Source organism: Capra hircus, chromosome 12 (assembly GCF_001704415.2).
Source record: "Capra hircus breed San Clemente chromosome 12, ASM170441v1, whole genome shotgun sequence".
NCBI classification, from domain to species: Eukaryota; Metazoa; Chordata; class Mammalia; order Artiodactyla; family Bovidae; genus Capra; species Capra hircus.
In genome coordinates, this window is record NC_030819.1 from 60,435,567 (window position 1) to 60,458,773 (window position 23,207).

Here is a 23,207-nt window from a genome sequence, read left to right on the forward strand (position 1 = left end):
TTTAAGGTAATAAACAAAAACCTATATTTGGTAGCAACAGAAACATTAGTTATTGCTTTGTCCCTGATTTTAATATATTTGAATGTTTAAAGTAGCATTTTTAGTACATAGTGTAAACAGTGCAAACTAGATCACTTTAATTCTTCCTGTGTGTGTCATTTATGCCCTGCTTTTGTAATGACCTTTGCTTTAGTTACAGCTGTACTATGATGGCAATGAGTGCTGAGTTTCTGATAATGGTCTCACAAGAGTTTGAGTGTATCATGTGATTTCCTTCAAACAGTAAAGTGATATTTCATAAATAAGTTTTTTTCTTTCCTTAAGAAATATCTACCACCATCATTAGTGCTTCCAAACCTCTTCTTATGAGTTAATCATTAACATTCATATGACATTGAGATGCTTTGTAAATGGAACTATCCAAGAAAATAATAGAGGTGAGACCTGAACTAAGAAAAATAAACTTATTTTTCTCTTGAGAAATAAAATTTAGAGGTCTTTTGGAAATACCTTTTTAACATCAGATTGATGATCTACATTTAAAATTCTTCTATCTTTTCTTTGAAACAAGTACTTTTCTTTCTTGAAGGGTAGAGGAATAATAACGTATAAAAGAGATCATAGGCAGCATTTTTTAGTCAGATAATTTTTTCAGTAAATTTATTAAAGTTTTCATTAAGACTGTTTAGTTATATTTAATCATAGAATACTCTTTTCCTATGTCTGAAGTATTAAGAGCTGTTTATAAGACTCGTGTTAAATTATATTTTACATGAGTTGCTGCTGTTGCTAAGTTGCTTTAGTTGTGTCCTACTCTGTGTGGCCCCATAGACGGCAGCCCACCAGGCTCCCCCGTCCCTGGAATTCTCCAGGCAAGAACACTGGAGTGGGTTGCCATTTCCCTCTCCAATGCATGAAAGTAAAAAGTGAAAGTGAATTCACTGAGTCATGTCCAACTCCCAGCGACCCCATGGACTGCAGCCTACCAGGCTCTGCCGTCCATGGGATTTTCCAGGCAAGAGTAGTAGAGTGGGGTGCCACTTATGAGTTAGATATTATGAAATACCTTTGTGACACTGCTGTATATGATATAATCACTATCAGGAACTGCCTCTTAAATATGCTTAATCTATTTACTGAGGGTTTATTAGCATAATTTTAAAGTGAGCATTCACTTATACACTTAAAATTTAGCTTAAAATTAGAAATATTGTGAAAAGTCTTCAAATCAAATAAAAAGAACATTAGACTAATAACAGTAGCTCCATCCTTTACAGTCCCTCAGCAGTGTATGAGGTTTCTAGTCTTTTCACAGCCTTGGAAGCCTCTGTTATTATCTGATTTTTTTTAGTATTCTAGCCATCATAGTGAATGTTAAATATTTTATCACTTTTGTATTTGCATTTCTGTGATGTCTAAATGATGAGCATTTGTGTGTTTTTTAAGAAATATTTATTACAAAGACCATTTTTTAAAACTGTGGTATTTCTTTTTATTACTGAATTGTAGGAACTTTTTATTCTATATGCTAATCCTTTATTAGATATATGATTTGCAAAGATAGTCTTCTATTCTGTGGATCACTTTATGTCTTAATATGCATTTCCTTAATTACAAATTAAGTTGAGCATTTTCACGTTTGTTGTCCTTTAAGTTATGCTCTTTTGCTAAATACCTATTCAGAGTATTTCTGCTTTGTCATTTGAATTGTTGCTCATTTTCTTATTGATTCATGGGAATTCTGTATATATCTTAGATATGAGTCCTTATTGGATATGCATCAATAATATCTCTTCCTGTGTGACTTGCCTTTTCACACTCTTAATCATCAAATGCTTTCTCTGCATTCAGTTTAGTCCAGTTCAGTCACTCAGTCGTGTCCAACTCTTTGCGACCCCATGAATCACAGCACACCAGGCCTCTCTGTCCATCACCAACTCCCGGAGTTCACTCAAACTCATGTGCATCGAGTCAGTGATGCCATCCAGCCATCTCATCCTCTGTCGTCCCCTTCTCCTCCTGCCCCCAATCCCTCCCAGCATCAGGGTCTTTTCCAATGAGTCAACTCTTCGCATGAGGTGGCCAAAGTATTGGAGTTTCAGCTTTAGCATCAGTCCTTCTCTGCATTATTTGAGATAATTATGATTTTTCTACATTTTTTAATTAGTTTACTGAGTTACATTAGTTGATTTTCAAAATTAAATATTTTTCTATTCCTGGAATCCTATGTAGTCATAGATCCATTCCCATTCTAATCCTTATGCTTCTCTTAAAATGACTTATATCAGTGTCAAGTCTTTGTCTTATTTGACTTAATGATATTTTAGTTTAACATTCTTTCCTTTTTCTTTTTTCATTCTTTCCTTCTTGAACTGCTTTGTTTAATTGCATTTTGTAATAACATTATTTCTTTGCTTTCTTCTTACCTCCTTGGCCTCCTTGAATTCTCTCCTAGTCCTTCTTCTTCCTAAGCTTTAAAGCCTGTGGTGTCCTTGTGCTTAATCCTAGAAATCTTGTCACTTTTCTGTTTACACTTTACTCTAATTGACCTCAGGGTTCCTTAGCTTTCCTTATACTGCAGATACTTATACTCAAATGTGTATCCCCAACTACCAGCCTCTCCCTTGAATACGATTCCACTTACATGCTTAATAAGCTTCACAGATTTAAATTATCCAAACTGTTACCTTTGATTTTCCTTTCAAATCTTTTGTCCTTTACTTTTCTCTTTCTCAGTTAGCAGTATTGCCCTTCAACAAGTAGTTCAGATAAAAAATGTTAATTCTTTTTTACTGTTTTTCATACAGAAAATTCCTTCTGTCAGCATACTGTGTTGTTTTAGTATCAAAACATATCCAGAACCAGTGACTACTTGCTACTTATTAATACTACTCTACTTGTTTCTATGCCTATTTTTATTCACACTGTCATCATCGTTCACCACTAGTTACCCACAGTCCATTTTTTGCTTGCAGTCAGATTAGTCTTTTGAAAATGTGCCAGGTCATTCTAGTCCATCCTTCTTAAAGTAAATTCATGTCTCTTACCTCGGACATATCCCTGCCACTCATTCTTTCTCTCTCTGTTGCAGCCACACTGACCTACAAAAGCCTCTTTGCAGACCTTTCTCTTAAAAACTAAAATAGTAAGCATGAGCTCTTCATAGGACTTTTGCACTTTCTTTCCACATTGCTTTGGTAATTCTGTAAATATCCACATGGCTTGATTCTACACTTCATTTAGGATTTTGCTTATGACACTTTATCAGAGAAATCTTCCTTGATAACTCTGAATAGAATAGTACTCCTTTGCTAACCATCAGTGATTATTTCCATGCTTAATTTTTATAGCACCAGTCTGGCATTTTGTTTGTTTGTTTGTTTGTTTTTTCTGCTTCCTCTGCTCTAGTATATGCCTCAGCTTCATGAAAACAGGGACAACATTTTTCTTACCTAATTGCTATATCTTCTACCTAAAAGTATGTCTCCTTTTATACATTTTTGTTGAATTAAATAAATGAAAAGGGCTTATGTATTTATCTGATTACATAAAATAATTGTTGTCATTGTTCAGTCACTAAGTTGTGTCCAACTCTTTGTGACCCCATAGACTGCAGCACTGCAGGCTTCCCTGTCCTTTACTGTCTCCCAGAGTTTGCTCAAATTCATGTCCATTGAGTCAGTGACGCTATCTAACCTTCTTATCCTCTGCCACCCTCTTCTCCTTTTGTGTTATCTTTCCCAGCATCAGGGTAAAAGAATAAATAACTTTTTTTTTCTTATATTAATGTTCACCTGTTTTATTTTTAAATAATCATCTGTTAGGTGAGTAGCGTAGATAATAAAGTCCCATTTTTATTTATCAACTAATAACAAGTTAATGGTTAACTGTCACTTAGCTTTATCCTTGTTTTGGAAGATGCAAGTTAATTATTAAAGAAAATAGTCTAATGAGAGGCCATCTTATTCATTATGTTTAGACTATTTCATGAAAAACTTTTAAGGTATTTTTGTTTTGTTTTATTTGCCAAAATATGAGTTTGAAAAAAAAAACTTAGAGGCAATTTGATGTATTCAGTATTTTTATTGTGGTTAATAAGTATTTGATTAATTATCTTAAACATTAAGGGAATATGCTTGCTAGTGTAACTAGAATTCTAGTGATAGGTGGCTTATCAGTTGTCTTGTTAGGAAACAGATGCTGTGCTCAAACTTGATTGTTGAAAGTGTTCAATACAAGGCTCTTTAAAAGATTTCTGAGCATTGTTAAAGGAAATCATCAAAATTTGAAGAGATGAAAGGAATGTATGTTTCAAACACAACTCAGAAAGATATTTTAAGTATAGGAGAAGTATACCTGACTAGAGTGTGGCCTTTAATAAAGGAATATAATGTATTGACCTGTAGGGGTGAAGCCAGGGAGATGAATGTCCCAGACTTCATTTCCTTCCTATCCTTTAATTTCCTTCTGGAGTCTTCAACTAGCCAAACCCACTGGAAGCACAGAAATAGGATGGGGAAGGTTGGAAAATAGATCATTACAGCCAGCAAAACATATCCACTAAGTTGGACTTCAGGGTTAGCTTGTCTTAAGTCTCAATTATGTATGTCATCAGAGACCAGGTTTTTCTCTATCTCTCTACTACTACCTACAGTTATGCTTTTGTTCTGTAGCTATTATTCTTTGTGGTCATAGAGTTGCTGGGCCAACTTGGCGCTATAAGCCTTCATATCCAAGTGGAGAGAGCTCTTTTCTCCCAATTACTGAAGAAGATCCTTCCCTCCAGTTTGACTAATCAGCTTAGGTCTCAGTCTCCTTTGAACTTAATGTTGTGAAAATGTTGATGCTCTCTCTCTGACAACAACAATAATACACATGATTGATAGATCTTGGTGTGCAGAAGGAGCTAAATGGGTAATGAAGATTGACTACTTTATGATACACCTCAAGTAATTAAAATAATTTCCCACAACTTATAGTTTGCTTGATATATGATGCATGTTATATCTATCTTACCTATCTATCCATCTATCTATCTATCTATCTATATATATATATATAGAGAGAGAGAGAGAGAGAGAAGAGGTTCTTTAAAAACATTTCTAGCAATCCATTTCATTGTGGGCTGCTCTAAGGGTGGGGAAGACCTCTTTTTACTGCATAGCAATTTCTCTCTGTAACATTCATCACTCACTCTTATTTGGCTTAATAACTTTTGGAGTAGATATTATAATAAAATAGTTTTTTCTAGCTTTCCAGATTATGCTTCCAAATGTGTTTATTCACCCTTTATATAGCACTTAGAAACTATGTATTCAGTTACCACACTCAAGTAACATCATATAGTTTAAATTTCAGAGCTTTCATTTTACAGATTTATAACTATAAATTGTCTTGGAGTAGGAAATGGCAACCCACTTCGTATTCTTGCCTTGAAAATAACATGGACAGAGGATCCTGGTGGGATACAGTCCATGGGGTCTCAAAGTGTCAGACACGGCTGAGTGACTAAGGAACTAACTATAAATTATTCAAGAATAAATCTCCTTTTAAAATAGCTTTCCTTGACAAAATGAAAGCAAATATCATAGTTTAAAAATATTTTCAATCAACCTATCTTAATTAAAACATTAAAACAAAATTGGATATCCTTCTATCCTCTTCTGATCAGTGTTTTGTCTTATCTGTTTTATTCTTACTCTGTTCTTGAATTTGACATGAATTCAGTTAAACATTTAGTGAAGAATTATGGCAGGTTCCAGACAGTTAAAAGATGAATAAAATAGTATCCTTTTTTAATATCAGGAAAGAAAGGTATGTAAATAACAGTTATCCAAGGTAGAAGGAATAAGTACTGCATACTTACAGGGAAAGGTCACATCCTGTTGAAGAGAGCTTTCATGCTGTTGAAGAGAGCTTTCATTTTATGCCTGGTAGGATTTTGTGTGGCCATTAAAACACAATTGTAGAAAAATGTGTCCTAAAGATAAAGTTTAGAATTAAAAAAAGCTACCAACAGTATTAATTGCTATGAAGAACAAAGTAACTTTTTTAAAAATTAATGTTAAAGGCTCCACCTGCTGCTTCTAAGCATATCTTTTAATTAGGTGGAGAAGTTAAAAGCTTATTTCCAGATTATGAATTAGTTCTTCAAATGAATATGTTCATAATGGTCAATCTGATTTTATATCACTTAAGTGTTTTTATAAACACATGACAACTTTTAAGGCTAAAATCTGATCTCTTAAGACAGGTTCTAACTATTGGTCTGTTATTTTAATTTTATTCCCCTCAGTTCAGTTCAGTTCAGTTCAGTCGCTCAGTCGTGTCCAACTCTTTGTGATCCCATGAATTGCAGCACACCAGGCCTCCCTGTCCATCACCAACTCCCGAAGTTCGCGCAGACTCACATACATTGAGTCAGTGATGCCATCCAGCCATCTCATCCTCTGTCGTTCCCTTCTCCTCCTGCCCCCAATCCCTCCCAGCATCAGAGCATGAGGTGGCCAAAGTACTAGAGTTTCAGCGTCAGCATCATTCCCTCCAAAGAACACCCAGGGCTGATCTCCCTCCAAATGGACTGGTTGGATCTCCTTGCAGTCCAAGGGACTCTCAAGAGTCTTCTCCAACACCACAGTTGAAAAGCCCAACACCACAGTTCAAAAGCATCAATTCTTCGGCACTCAGCTTTCTTCACAGTCCAACTCTCACATCCATACATGACCACTGGGAAAACCATAGCCTTATTCCCCTATCCATGATTAAAATAGTTTAGAATTTTAAAGTAGTAATTTTTTTGGTAATAAAGTTCCTTTAAAATGAGTGACCAATCTGCTTTTTTGTAACTCAAATATTTATTTATCTTTGTCTCCCTCCCCCGTGCAATAACAGTTATTTTTTTAGGATTATTTCTTCTATCTTACAAAGTTTTCATCTAAAGTTATATTCTAAGGCTTGGTTTGACTTTTGTCAGACTGTTGCTGATCTCAGTGTTGGTGTTTTGTCACACAGCTTACTAATGCAAATCATTGCTAGCCTGCTAGCCTTAAACTTCAAATTAGTTAAATGTTACCTTCTCAGTAAAATCTCTCTAAACCACCCTTCCACACATTTTCCATTCACTTCATGTTCTTTTTTCACACTTTTCGTACACTTGTTATATTTATTATGTTACATGTTTTACCTTTTTAAGTTTATTGGATGTCCTTGTCTTCAAAGAATGTGAGTTTTTTTATTTTTATTTTTTCCACTTTTGTATTTTGTTAACTAGTCTTTCCTCAGTGCCAAGAAGCATACCTGGCAAACATGAATATTTCCTGAATACTAAATGAAAAGCATGAGCTTGAATTTCTACTTTCTTTCTTTAGTCATCAAGAGTTCATATAACTAGAGCTGTCTTGGAGCAGTTTTTATCATTTGCAAAATACCTTGATGGTTTATCTCACGGAGCACCTTTGCTGAAGCAGCTTTGTGATCACATTTTATTCAACCCAGCCATCTGGATACATACACCTGCAAAGGTATACTGTTTAACTTCAGTTACTTTATTTTAATATTGTAAATTATAAATATATAGTTATTGGATCTAAACTATTAAGTAGAAAATGTTGAAATTTTTCAATTTATGTTATAGTCAGTCTGAAGCAGTCATATTAGGCAGTATTAAAATCAAAAAGGTAAATACTCAAATATTAAAATAAGTGGAACTATAGTTAAAAATTACATATTTTTTAATGGAGTGGTGAGAAAGTTCTGGAACTAGATAGTGGTAATGGTTGCTAAAAAAATATGAAAGCTGTATTTCTTAACCTATTAAAGGTGAAACCCACTTAGATTTAAGACCAAAATTTGAGAGGTAAAACTATAAAGCTTATAGGAGAAATTGTTGAAAGATATCTTTACAGTTTGATGATCGTCAAAAGGTTCTTAATTAAGACTTTCCAAACCTCTCTTTTTAGGGGGTTAAGTAATGCATTTGATAATATCAAAATTAAGGATTTTGTTAAATGATCTCCATAGTTGATGTAAATAAATAAATAATAGATTGGGGGTATTTTACAATGTCAAACTATTGGGATAAGAGGGAAACATTAAATATGAGCCTCGATTCAGATATTAGTATTGTGTAAATGTTAAATTTACTGAGTGGAGGAATTATATTATGTTCTGTGTAGGAGAATGGCCTTATTCTTAGGAGATTCACATTGAAATATTTGGTGGTAAAGTGTCTGAATGCCAGCAACCTCCTGTCAAACATTTCATCGAAAAAACAGTTTTATCAAAATATATTTATACATCTATATATATAATATAGTAGGAATAAAGGAAACAGATGTGGAATAATATTAACAGTAGGTAAATCTTTTATGATAGTTACATAATGATTTTTTTTAATTTTTCAAAATAAAAAGTTGGAGAAAATAGCGATTAAAAACATTCAGAATATAAAAGGAACTCTTGAAAAATCAATGCTAAAAATATTAAAATATTAGGCTTGATTTAATAAATGCATTCTGAAGTCATTAGATAATGACTTATAACCTTTCAAAGAAAGAAAATCTGGTACAATGATTGTTAAGATTAGGAAAAGAAAAAAATACTAGATAACTAATTATATCATAATAATTGTCATCGTTGTGGCTGGAAAATTCCTTCTATTTGAACATAGATTTTTTTTTATCATGATAGCATGATATGTAAAAATGTTTGTTTTAAAAGAAATTTATTCATAATTTTTTAGATATCAGCATAACATTTTTATTATTTTACATACCTGAATTTAGCTCTCTTTTATTCTAGTAGAAATCAAGGGACCTTTTGAGGTGCCTTTTATAATTTTCAAGTCTCCCACATAACTTCAAAGTTCTATTTTTTTTATGGTTTGTCATTTTAATTATTGTGGTAAAAGTCAAACCTGGTGTTTGTTCATTCTTTAAACAGGGTGGTTAAACTTATCATCTTTATACTTACTTGTTAGATTCTGATACTGTGACAATAGGTTAAGAAAATTTGAAATTACATGAACTTTTAGGGTCTGTGACAACAATGTATAATTTTTCTAAATATGATATAGCTGACTGATATTCTATTCCTTTCAACCGCTACATTGTACTTTGATTAAGGGCTTTAGTCTAGCTGGCTTTTTAAATAATTTGATTTTCCTATCAGGTGTAATTTCAGTAGAATTAGTTAATTAAAATTATTTTATTTTTAAGAGCTATTATATTACCTTTAGTAAAATAAATTGTATTAGAATGTGTTGATTGCAGATTATCTTTATAATATAAATAACACTTAATAAATAATTATTTTTAATCTCATAATAGATGATTCTTTCTCAGCCTTTATATAGATTTACATTTAAATTAGAATAGAATGTGTATTTTTAATGTAAACACTTGAGGCATTTTAAATTTATTTTAAATTTTTGTTAATATCCTGTACTAGGTTCAGCTTTCCCTATACACTTATTTGTCTGCTGAATTTATTGGAACTGCTACCATTTACACCACCATACGCAGAGTAGGAACAGTACTACAGCTTATGCATACACTAAAATATTACTACTGGGTCATTAATCCTGCTGACAGTAGTGGCATTACACCCAAAGGTTTAGGTAAGTACAGTATTTACCTATGTAAGTTGTGCATGGTGATGAAATTGGGAAAGAAATTGGATGAAGAAATATTGGGAAAACTTTGATTTGAGGGGTAAAAGGGAATTTATTAAGTTAATAAAAGTAGGGAACTGTATCCATGTAAGACAGATGTTATAATTTATCAGTGAATAGTAATATAATTAAAAAAAATAATTTTTCCCCCAAATCTGACATTAGTAAGCAATTTGAAATCTCCAAAATCTGAAACTTTATATTCTCTATTGTTGAAAATGTACAGAATTACTACTAATTTATATTATAATTGAAATGTATATAACTTAAATTTTCCATAATATCACAACATAATTTCATTAAGCTTATTATTAAATAATAATAATGAGCGAGTTTTTTTTTTTTTTTTAATTTCTGTTTTATTCTAGATGGTCCCCGGCCATCACAAAAAGAAATTATATCACTGCGGGCATTTATGTTACTTTTCCTGAAACAGCTTATACTAAAGGTAAAACAGTTTTACATAATTCATAATTGCAGTATATTAAGTGAAAAGAATTTTTGCCAGAGTTTAAATCAATATTGTAAAATCAGTAATAACTACCTTCAATTCATGAATTACTTTCAATATTCTATAAATCTTAGTATTAACTCTTGTCGAACTTCACTTTGCATTAAACTTTGTGTTAAATATTCTCTTAAAGTCTCCATACTGAGGGATGTAGCCAAAATGGACAAGGAACATGTGCATGAAAATTGAGCGTGAAGATTTTATTCTAGAAAATCATCTGTGTTTCTGTTTTAGAAGTCATATGTTATATATTTTATCACAGTAGGATTTTTTAAAGATTATGATATATAGAAAATAAAGGTAAAATACACAGTAATTGATATTGTAAAGTCTTATTATAATTTGCATCATTTTAAGAAAAGAATAAGAGATTAGAAAATAGTGATTGAATATACTTAGATGAAGAAAATATAATTTTGGATAGTGAATTCAATGAAATATCAATTTTAGATGAATAAATACACTTTTCTAAGTATTATTTAACTTGATTTGATATAGCCTATGGGTTATGAAGTGTCTGAGTATTATAATTAAAGCATCATTACTTTTAAGTAGTTTATATTTTATTTTAAAATGATTAATTTGATGTATGTCTTTAATTAAAGTTTTAATTTTAGATTTAAGTTAAATATATATATATTTTAAATTAGGATCGAGGGGTCAAGGAAGATGAACTTCAGAGTATATTAAATTACCTGCTTACAATGCATGAGGTAGGATATGGTCTGGGTCTTCCATTTTAACAATTTTATTGAATGCATTAGAAAACATTTATTATTGAATAAATATTGATAATCCTTATTATGCAGGATGAAAATATTCATGATGTGTTACAGTTACTAGTGGCTTTAATGTCAGAACACCCAGCATCAATGATACCAGCCTTTGATCAAAGAAATGGAATAAGGTATGAATGTAATATAAGTATCATTAGTAGAGTTTAATTTAGTATAGGTATGCTTCCCAGAATAATCCTATTCAATTAACTTTTGAGTATACATAGAAAAATCTTACACATAAGAAGGGAATAGATGGAGAAAGCTGTCATTAATCCTCCTAATACTCAGGAAACTGATGAAATGTATAGACAATGAGTCTCAAGTCTCAAAAAAGAGTAATTATATTGTTACTATAGTAAAGACATTTCAAGAAGTTGAAAGAGCAAATATTTTGACAAAAAGATGAGAGGGCATGTTAAAGAGAGCTCTGGAAAATTCTATGAGCTTAGGCTCAAGAGTTAGAGAGTGGCCAGTTTGAAAGATCCATTTAATGGTAAGAACTTTAAATTTTTTCTGTTGGTGATGAAAACTAAAGAATTTTGAATATAGAAATGAATTGCTGATTTCTATTTTTCCAAGGAGCAATGTGTAAAATGAGTTGGAAAGGGGTAAAACTAATGTAGCAAGACCAGTAGAGAAATTATTTTATTCATAAGTATTAAGGATAATGAACTAGGACAATGGCAGTGTGATGGGAAGATGGGAATGAAATGTTTTTGAATAAGAATCCAAAACCGAAGAATTTGAAAACTTTAGTTATGTTGATTGTAAAGTAATTGTGTAGATATGAGTAAAACAGTTTCTTGGTTAGTATTCTTAAGTACTTTAAACCTATAACCTAGCCTCTTAGGGATTCTCTCACTTTTTCTGGAATCTGAGTTATTTATATAAATAAGAAATCTAGGTTATGCCACATTAATTCAGTGAGCTTTCACAGGTTATAAAAAGAGTTTGGAAATAATATATTAATAATTGTCAAGAGACTGTATTATTAGTGCTTCTTTTACTTGGTCATTTATATCAGCAAATAACAACTTTATAATCTTGAAGGATTTCCTTTTCAAATTAGGAAAGCCATCACTTTATTTCTATGTGGATATCCATCTTTTGACATCACTCTTACCATTGAGTTTACAACCCATGGGATTACTAATCTATTTGAATAATAGCATTGTACATTTCATTAGTAACAACTACAAGTATATTTTACTGTGAGGTTGAACTCTATGATATTGCAGAAACTTAGTGATTTACCGAATAATAGCAATTTCATGTGGTACAATCATGTTTCTCATAGTTGATACCAGCTGAACATGTCACATTGTTTCTTACCAGTATGTTAAAAACAGTCACAAAGATGAAAAATTTGCTACTTTAGATGTTCATTTCAAAAAGAATGTAGAGAATGTAGGTTCTGATTTAAAATATGGAAAAAATAGACATATTAGGTATACAATTTTAAATTCTGTACCCTAGAAAATAGGAACTAAAGGGTAACAGTTATGTGTGGGGAAATTTTTGATTAATTATAATTCATACATACTAAGAAGTGAACACAAAGATTGCACTTAATTTAATACTGATAATATTAAACTGGGTTTAAAGAAAACCTTGTGGTAATATACAACACTGAACTGAGCATCAAAAAATGTAATATTTTTGCATCTAAAAATCTTCAAAGAAAAGAATACATAGTTTCTTTTTTACATCATTTTCTGGCCGAATATAGTAGGCTAGAGCAAATTAACTAGAATTCAGCTAGCAATCTTATTATATTGTAAGTACTTCCCCGGTGGCTCAGACGGTAAAGCGTCTGCCTACAATGCAGGAGACCCGGGTTCAATCCCTGGGTTGGGAAGATCTCCTGGAGAAGGAAATGGCAACCCACTCCAGTATTCTTGCCTGGAAAATTCCATAGACAGAGAAGCCTGGTAGTCTGCAGTCCATGGAGTCGCAAAGAGTCGGACACGACTGAGCAACTTCACTTTCACTTTCATAAACAGTCATTAACTGAATCATTGGTAAATTTCCTATTCATTCTTCATATTATTTTTTAAATAACTACTTGGTTATAAAAAAAATCTTGTGTAGCATAGATGTCTGATGGCCTTAGATCTTTCATGTTTCAAATGTTAAATCATAATTTCTGTTGATCTCAGATGTATTTATACCTTTTTATCCCTTAAACTCAGTTATTCCTAGAGAATAGGAACTCTGTGGAGTTTCTGATGACATATTTTGAGTAGAGTCACATTTTTATGCTGTGAGGTTTTACTTTTGTTTTCAAGATTATTTTTGCTATTGAATTTTCTTTTTATGATTCCCTGAATATTTCTTCTTCTTCTTTTTTTTTTTTTTTGACATGTATAACTTTTCTGTGGGCTTCCCAGTTGACTCAGTGGTAAAGAATCCACCTGCCAGTGCATCTGAGGCAGGTTCGATCCCTGGGTCAGAAAGATCCCCTGAAGTAGGAAGTGGCGACTCACTCCAGTGTTCTTTTCTGGGAAATCTCATGGACAGAGGAACCTGGCAGGCTGCATACAGTCCATGGGGTCGCAAAAGAATTGGACACGACTCAGTGACTAAAACATCAATGATAAAATAATAACTTTTCTGTTCTCATAATTGTCTTTTTTTTCCATTACTGATATTGGTCCTTAATAATTCTGAAAGTATATTTCAATGTAAATTTACATTCATTTAAGAACTTGAATGGCAAGAACTGGAGTGGTAACCCACTCCAGTATTGCTGCCTGAATCCTGTGGACAGAGGAACCTGGCAGGCTACAGTCTGTGGGGTCGCAAAGAGTCGGACGCGACCGAGTGACTAATGCTAATAACTTGAGGCTTTTCTAAAAAACTATCTTCTGAAGGAAGTAATCACTCTTCTAATCATCTGTTCTTCAGTAGAGTAATAAGACAGTATTATCAACAATATTTTGTTTCTAATAGTATAAGCTACTGTTAAACATAAGATAGAGTTATTAACTTTCAGTTATTTGTTTTTCTCTGTTACTGTCCCTGAAATGATAGGAAAATTATACTTTGCCAACAGTCAGGTTGGACAGAACTGAGCAACTAAGTATGCACACGCTATACAGGAAAAAAAAATTATTTTTTGGAAAAAAATGAGATAAAATTTCTGAAGTACATATAAATATTATTTGAAGGGATTGTAAGTTAGTTCATGTGTTACTTTGTTGTACAACACGTTTTCCTAGGAACCAAGAATTGAAACTCTTTGAGGAAACAAGTTTGCTTTTTCTGCTACTTCCTGTATAGCTGCTTTATTCCTTTGTATACAGACTCACCTTGTGAACAGAGCAAGGCTGTCCTACAGTTTCTGTTCTAAATCATTTCCTAATTCAAGAGCCCAACAAAGATTAGCTGTTGTTTCTCAGAATTTATTCCAAATTTTTAGAAAAGAAAAATTGAGCAGGTATGTACTCCTGTGGTCCAATTAGCCATAACCAGGAAAAAGGGTCATTAAGTACAAATGTTAGGGGAAATTCTAATAGAAGAAATGTGGTTTAACTGAGCATGCATCTTAACATTGAAAATTATATTCAGTGTGATGGGAGGCATTACCTACGAACAACCAGTTGCTTTGTCCTTTTGAGTATGTATTTGAAGTTCAAATATAAAGAAAACTAATATGCTAGTTTTCAACTTTTTTCAAATAATTTAAAATTCTGAGATATTTTATGTTTTATACATTTATAATTTCCTTGTAAAGTATACAGTGCTTATATTTTTAATATTCAAATGTTCTCAAAAGATCATTTATTTCTATATATTTTAGGGTAATCTACAAATTATTGGCCTCTAAAAGTGAAAGTATTTGGGTTCAAGCTCTGAAGGTTCTGGGATATTTTCTGAAGCATTTAGGTCACAAGTAAGTTGATGTTTTCCATAATGAATTATAGAAATATCTACTGAAATTTTGTTTTTACTGATTTAATAACACATAAATTTGATTGGAATCATGTTACAGTGAAAAGTAATAACTTGTGCTAAAAAGAAAAACATTTTATAAAAGAATGTTTAACAGTTTATCACACTTAAGTAATTTACTGTATTCCTGTTGCATGCTGGAAAGAAAATATTGTTCTTTTAAAGATAATGGAACATATTTCATCAAATAAAGGACATGGGGATATGATTTCAATGAAGCTTTCTTGACACAGGCAAATATGTATATTGAGGTTTTGCTGACAGCTAAGTCAATATTTAATATCTGTTTGTATTAGTTTCTAATTTTGAGGCTTATTGTGATTTGAAGATCCTACAGTATTCCTTTTTCCCCCAAAGTCCAGAGTTTAGACACCTTTAAAAATTGTTTACTGAGAAAAAAATTTTTTAAAAAATCACTTGCTGATATATGAGTGTTTTTCATACTATGTTGTCCTGTGCCTGAATAGTGTTATATAAATCCATTTTATATACATTTTATATACAAAAACAAATCCATTTATATACAAATACTGCCACTTAATAAGGATGGATAGGGTTCCTCTCAGAATTTTTGAATTGCTAATTTTTTTTGGTATTTTGAATTATGGAGAGTGATCAATAACACTAATGAAAATTTCACACCATTCAGATAAACATGTCTAACATGCTAAATAGTCTAGGAAAGTAAATATTATTTTCATTTTGGTACCAAATCAGTAGTTAAGAGAGAATAGTGATTTTACAGATCTAGAGAGTAGTTCAACAAAGCCAGGATTGTAGAAAAGAGCAATGCGTACTTGAGGAACTGTAAGTTTACGAGGTGATGGAATACCAGGAGTGAGAGCATATTCAGTTTTAACTTAAAGAGATATGGCTCTTAACTTTGATTAAAAATAGGAAATTGATTGGGAATAATTAATAAAGGCTTCTTCCCTATATGCAACCTCTTAAAAATTGTCAAGAAACACACATTTTAAAACATAGAAATGTGGAAAAGATAAGTAGAACTAACCAGTACATGAAGAATAGTCACTGGAAAATATTGCCATGAAGTACACAATAAATACAGTTAAAATTTTTACTGTAAGTTTAAAAAGTAAGAAAGAATTTCTTGTGAGAAAAGGAAGCTCCAAAGCAGAATTTTACAAAGTTAGGAGAAATGATGGAATAACTTTGAAATGTTGAATCATGAGCTAATAAAATTTTGAAACAAATTGGAAGGAAAAACTCTCACACAAAAATGAAATTGGAAGATGCTCAAGGAAGAGCAGCTCTGTGGATAGTACAGTATGATACATGGAAGATAAAAATGAAAACAAAGCAAATAATGTGCCTGGGTGAATATAAAAGAGTTCAGAAGGATTAAAGAGGAAATGATTGATCCAGAAGACATAGAAATTCCAAAACATTAATGGCATAAATAGAGTTTCCAAATAAGAAAAGCAGGACAATGTAACTAAACAAGTTTTTTTTTTAATCTATAATTCAGTGGGCTTCTAATATAGATTTTGCCATCCACATTAAAGGGTATATGCTGTGTACCAGGAAAAGTTTTCTTGAAATAGTCTGTAGGAAAGTATACTATTGGATTTAAATATAAATTTTTTTTTAAGTCCTTTTTTCAACATTCAGAAGTTAAAGGAAAAAAAATAGTTACTCTGGGCTTAGGCTTCTCTATGGTAACCATCAGTAGAAAATGGAAAGCAGTAACCATAAAGTACTCAAGAAAATAGAAGCCAGAGTATCCTTTACATAAAAGTATGCTGCCAAACAATTTTTAACCGTGTAAGGAACTGTTTTTCTGAATAATTCTTGAGAAAATTACTTGGGGTTAAGTTCAGCCAATTAGGACTGACTGGACAGACTACAGCCAAGCACTATTGATGAACACTGAATTAATTTAATAGTAAAACTAAGACTAAAACAAATAACAAAGCGGTATTTCCTTTTTGTATGCCCTAATAAGGTAGAAATTCTATTGTTATAATGAACTGAGAAAGGACTAGGGAAAGGAGGAAACTAGACAAAGTTCAAAGAGTCAAAGGATATCCATGTAAGCTGACAATAAAAGTGTAGGCCTGTTGAATAAAATTTGATGCTTTAGGAGAGAGGGAAATTTGAGTAAATATGGAGATTTTATCATCGCTCATCATTGGGAAATACATGAACTGCCTAAACACATAAAGGACTTCTTATTCCTGTATAACAACAAAGATGAGCAGTTAAAACTGTAATGCTCATCAAGACTTCACTGGTAGTCCAGTGGTTGAGACCCTGTGCTTCCAATGCAGGGGGCACAGGTTTGAGCCCTGGTTGGGAAACAGATCCCAAATGCCATGCAGCCAAGAAAAAGAAAGGGAAAAAAAGAAAGCTGTAATGTTGTCTATATATTAAAAAATACTGTATAAATAAAACTGAGAACAATGCATATAATGGATGATTTTTTTAAAATCTATAACATTTAAGAAGCATAAAATGTGACATATGCATGCTAAGTCCTTTCAGTCGTGTCCGACTCTTTGTGACCCCATGGACCATAGCCCACCAGGCTCCTCTGACCATGAGAGTCTCTAGGCAAGAATTAAGATATGGGTTGCCATGCCATCTTCCAGGGGATCTTCCTATCTAGGAATCAAATCCACATATCTTAAAGTCTCTTGCATTGGTGGCATGTTCTTTACCACTAGTACCACCTGGGAAACCCAAAACTGTAATACAAAAATACAAATGAAAAAAATCAGGAATCATGGTCTTATTATTGGACAAGTTAGAATTCAAGCCAAAAAGCAATAAACAATATAAACAAAGATACTTTATAATATTAAAGGTTGAAACTTTCATGAAACAGAAATTACAGGAGAAATAATCACTAATAATTTAAAACATCGAAACAAACTCTAATTCACCCCAGTCCATAAAAAGGCAAAAGGGAGAGTAATGTAAATAATAAAGTAAATCTAATTAATATAGCTTGAAGTCAGTAGGTACCATATTAATAAAGACTGTAACTCCAAGTGCTCATAGAACATGAATGAAAATTTGACTTGGTGTGAAAGTGAAAGTATTAGTCTCTTGGTCATGTCCGACTCTTTGCCACCCCATCGACTGTAGTCGGCCAGGCTCCTCTGTCCATGCAATTCTCCAGGCAAGAATACTGGAGTGGGTTTCCTATCCCTTTTCCAGGCATCTTCCCAACCCAAGGATCAAACCCAGGTCTCCTGCATTGCAGGCAGATTCTTTACCATCTGAGCCACTAGGGAGGCTGGACATGGTAGGGTGTAGCAGGGATCAAAGAAAAAATCCAAAACAGAGAGACAAAACAGTCAAGATTTTCTTGTTAAAATGCAACAAAATTGAAAATAGGAATAAAATAAAAAAGATAAAGTTTCTTCTTCCTAGACATTTAAAATTTATTAACTTTTGTGTCAAAGATAAAGTACACTGAAATTGCAGAATGTTTAGAAAACAACTTCAAAACCTCATTGAATACAGCTTAATTAAGAAGTGCTTGGGAGAAGGAACTGGCAACCCACTCCAGTATTCTTGCCTGGAGAATCCTGTGGACAGAGGAGCCTGGAGGGCTGCTGTCCATAGGATCATACAGAGTTGGACATGACTGAAGCAACTTAGCATGTGTGCATGCATTGGAGAAGGAAATGGCAGCCCACTCCAGTATTCTTGCCTGGAGAATCCTAGGGTCAGAGGACCCTGGTGGGCCACCATCTGTGGGATCGCACAGAGTTGGACACAACTGAAGCAACTTAGCAGCAGCAGCAAAGAAGTACTTAGAGGAATATCATAGCTATGGAACAATAGAAAAGAAATACAGAATAAAATAATTAAAGCATAAATGTTAGATAAGGATTTACAATAAATGGAAATAATAAATTAGAAAGTAGGAATTAAAGATTTAAAAGACATAATCATTTAAAATCTGATTTTAAAAAATTGTAATAAAAATGGCTAGCTAACCACTCAGCAACTGAAGAAAGGGCAAACATAATGAATGTACAAAATCAGTGATAATTTTCTTAATTAGTATAGAATCTGAGGAAGTTAAAACAATCTTACATGATGAGCTTTCTCTAGAAATTGATAAGACAACCCAGTAGAAAAATAGGCAAGGGTATATGTAAGGAACAGTTTATAGAGGCAAATGCATGTGGTACATCAGTATTTAAAGGAGGTAAATTCTGCCTTTAGTAGAACATGTATGTATGTAATGTAATTCTACCTGTTGGGGCTTCCCTGGTGGCTCAATTCTACCTGTAGTAAGGGAAATACAATCTAAAATTAAGCACATTGTTCATGTATTAGATGGATAGAAATCTCAAAATTCAGAATCCTTCTCTGTTAGCAAGGCACATGGGAAGAGCAAGCATCTCACACATTGCTAACGAGAGCATAGCTAGTATAACCCCATATAGAGTGCAGTTTATTTTCGTTGATATCTGTCAAAATTACAAATACATGTGCTTTTTAACCTAACAATTCATCAGTTGCAGGCATGTGAAATGATAGCTATTCAGAGTTATTCATTTTTTCTTTGTTTATAATAGTAAATGTTAGGAGAAATCATAAATTTCTAGTAATGGGGGAATTTGTTAACAAATAAGTTATAGTTCATTTATTAAATGGAATACTATGTAGTTGTAAGACAATGAGATAAGTCTACATACAGATATAACAACTATATTGTTAAAAGATTAAAAATAAATAGTAAAGATGGATATGTATTATTAATAGATGCTATTTTTGTTTAAAGAGAACATGAGAACATAGTACTTATTATATTTGCAGTGAGAAAGTCTAGTCGAATTCATAGGAAATAAATCAAGAGCAGTGGTTTCTAATGGGGAGTTGGTAGAAATGAAGGTATATATAGATTATGTTAATATTTTAATCATATTGATGTTAGTTATAGAAACAATTTTTCAGGAACAAATTGTTTAAAAAACTGCAAACATTGAATGTAAAAAGTGCCTTTAAAATCTTGAAAGGAGTTACATTATAAATGGAATTACTTAAGTACAATCAATGATTAGTTAAAATGAGTTATCTATTGGAGAATGATGAAGCAGGACTAGGCTTAAATACTTACCTACACAATTTAAGAATTGATGCTTTTGAACTGTGGTGTTAGAGAAGACTCTTGAGAGTCCCTTGGACTGCAAGGAGATCCAACTAGTCCATTCTAAAAGAGATCAGCCCTGGGTGTTCTTTGGAAGGAATGATGCTAAAGCTGAAACTCCAGTAGTTTGGCCACCTCATGTGAAGAGTTGACTCATTGGAAAAGACTCTGATACTGGGAGGGATTGGGGGCAGGAGGAGAAGGGGACGACAGAGGATGAGATGGCTGGATGGCATCACTGACTCAATGGACGTGAGTCTGAGTGAATTCCAGGAGTTGGTGATGGACAGGGAGGCCTGGTGTGCTGCGATTCATGAGGCTGCAAAGAGTTGTACACGACTGAGCGACTGAACTGAACTGAACTGAGCACAGTTTAAATAATTCATATCAGTGTTACTATGAAATTAAATTTAGTAGTAAAAAGAAAAAAAATACTTAAGTGTTTTAAAGCATATACAGCTTGATGGTTAATAGATATAATTGATTAATAATATACATGTAGTTCATTGGCTCTCAAGTTGGACTGCCTAGGTTTGGATCTTACCTTAGCTGTGTGTTTTCTGAGCGGTTTCAAAAACATCTTTGAATCTCAGTTTTTATCCCTATAAATGAATAAAATTATACTGCTTCCCTCATTGACCTTTATCATTAAAATATATACTATATAATAAATATAATTGTTTACAGAATATTGCTGCATGCTAATTTGAATAGTTAACAAAAAGGTTAATTATTTAAAGTGCAGTTTTGATAAAAGAATATTTCTTCCTTATGATATCTTACATACCTGACACCAAATATAAATATGAAACACTGCTGCTGCTGCTAAGTCACTTCAGTCGTGTCCAACTCTGTGCGACCCCATAGACAGCAGCTCACCAGGCTCCCCCGTCCCTGGGATTCTCCAGGCAAGAGTACTGGACTGAGGTGCCATTGCCTTCTCTGTATGAAACACTAGTGGTATTCAAATAGAAATGAGATGTGTCTATTATAATCTAATCATTACTAGTATTTCAGGATTTGAAACAAAACACTATTAATAGCAGGAAATAGGTGCCGTAATTAATATACCTACAATCCTAAGAGAGACATCTTTAAAACTGTTAAAAAATAAGATATCACCCAAAATCAGCATCTCATTTGTGTATGGGGGAATCATTCTATAGTGAAGCGAAATTGTGTCTGTGGGTGAAACTAAACTGAAGTCTAGATGGGGTCGTCTCTACTGAGTTTTCGATTTCTCTTAGTACCTAGGACACAGCTTGGGAGATAATCCATATACTTTGTGAGCTGAACTAGAGATAGGTTTGGCATCTCTCGTAAAAATTGAGAAGTCTGTTCCAAATAATAAATGTAGTTACTCCCACTGCTTGATGATGGAACTTAAACCCCCTCTCCTTGAGTGAGGGATGGGCTTACTAGCTAACTTCCAAAAATAGTGAAATCTGATTGAGTTTTCACTATTGAATAAGATTAACATCACCAGTCATATGTCATTTTAATAGCATGTTCCCTGATGCGATATGATGAGAAGGGCACTTCATCTCTGTGGTATTCTTCTAAGAAACAAATAACCTCAGTCTAATTATGAGAAAGCATCATATGCCTCCCAGTTGAGTGACATTCTTTAGAATACTTGACTAGTACTCTTCAAAACTGTTAAAAGACATGAAACACAATGGATGGGAACCTGCTAAAGACCAGAAACGTTTAAATGTACAGTGGTATTCTGGATTGGATACTGAACAGAGAAAAAAAAAAAAGGCATGATGAAATCTAAATAAAGTCTGTAGTTAATAATATTATACCTGTGTTCAGTCTTAGTTTTGACATATGTACCATGATTAGGTATGTTAACATATGGGAAAGCTGGTTAAGTAATACAAGGGACCTCTCTGTACTATCCTTTCAACTTTTCTGTAAATCTTAAGAATTTTCAAAATAAAAAGACATAGAAAATTGAGTAACCTTCTCTTTGATATGTGCTTGAATAGAAAGCCAGTCTGGCCCTTCATGAAGATGGCTTAATTACAGTTACTCTCAGGACAGAATTCTGACAAATGTTTCAACTAGATGATCAAAATGCCCAATATTGTACCATAGTGAAACGATGACGATTTCAGCTTAAATTTTTTTAAGTACACGTTACTGAATATTTATTGTGGGAATAAACGTTTCTCAACCAAGTATGTTTGTCTAATGTCTTAAACTTCAAACACTGTTGCTTTTGGATGAATTCTAAAAGATAATTTCACTCAAAAGTATACTATTGGTAGTTAAATGAATCAAAATGCTGTCTGTTAGTTGTTCATTCTAGCAATTGCCTGTTACGTGTTGATAGTTGTTTAACCTAATAGCTTCTTTCTTTTTTGGACTAGTTGAAATTAGTCCAGTTTATTGTCTGTTAGTAAAAAGTACTGATGCAGATTCTGGGGATACAGCAGTTAAAAGAATGAAAAAAAAAAAAAAAGCTGTCTTCTCATCTACTCTAAACTCCAAGCTTGGCTCTCTTCTACCAAAATGTTGTCTTTTGTAGGTACTTGGGTAGGTATAAATGAGTCTTGATGTTCTGTTGGGGTACTAGTAGAGTAAAAATGGCAATCTGTGAGGGTTTTTTCTCTCCCATGGTACTGACAAAGGCTAATGAAGTATGTTAGTAGCCTAACTTAAAGACTAAAATGCAGCAATTCTTGATCTCAGCGATCTCTGCCTTCCATTCTCTCTCCTCTCCTCTGTCTTCTCTTTCCAAGGCATATTAACTTTGACTTCTCTGTAAGTTACCATCAGAATGGCAAGAGGTTCCTGAAATGATGGGATGATTTTCCTTGTCCTTGAACTTGTAAAATTAAAAGGATATTGGAAGTAAAAGGATATTCTCTGTGCTAGGATGCTGGCTTTAGGACCTACACCACGATAAGTTAAATACTTCAGATCAGTGTGCTTAGAGGGACCTTTGCCTTACAACAACCTCAGGGAGGGACTTCATATACATTTTACACCAAGGGGATCTGAGTGCAACATTGTGAAAACAGGAGATAACAACTCGTTTGAAGGGGCATAAAAGACAGAGACAAGAGATAAGAGAGAATCAAGTTATGTACTCAATGAAATAGAACTAGTGTGGAAGCTTTGATGGAATCTCTCAACTTTATTTTTTGGAAG

General features: G+C 32.9%; 1 protein-coding gene across 8 annotated transcripts in view; it reads left to right on the top strand.

Annotated features, from left to right (window-relative positions):
* NBEA (neurobeachin) overlaps positions 1–23,207 on the top strand; it is a 667,995-nt gene that overhangs the window by 164,929 nt on the left and 479,859 nt on the right. For all 8 annotated transcript variants that reach the window (XM_018056646.1, XM_018056648.1, XM_018056650.1 and 5 more), the window contains 6 exons: positions 7,368–7,520; positions 9,448–9,616; positions 10,039–10,118; positions 10,832–10,894; positions 10,991–11,088; positions 14,763–14,855. In XM_018056646.1, the coding sequence (XP_017912135.1) occupies positions 7,368–7,520; positions 9,448–9,616; positions 10,039–10,118; positions 10,832–10,894; positions 10,991–11,088; positions 14,763–14,855 (656 nt within the window). The remainder of the gene's footprint in view (positions 1–7,367; positions 7,521–9,447; positions 9,617–10,038; positions 10,119–10,831; positions 10,895–10,990; positions 11,089–14,762; positions 14,856–23,207) is intronic.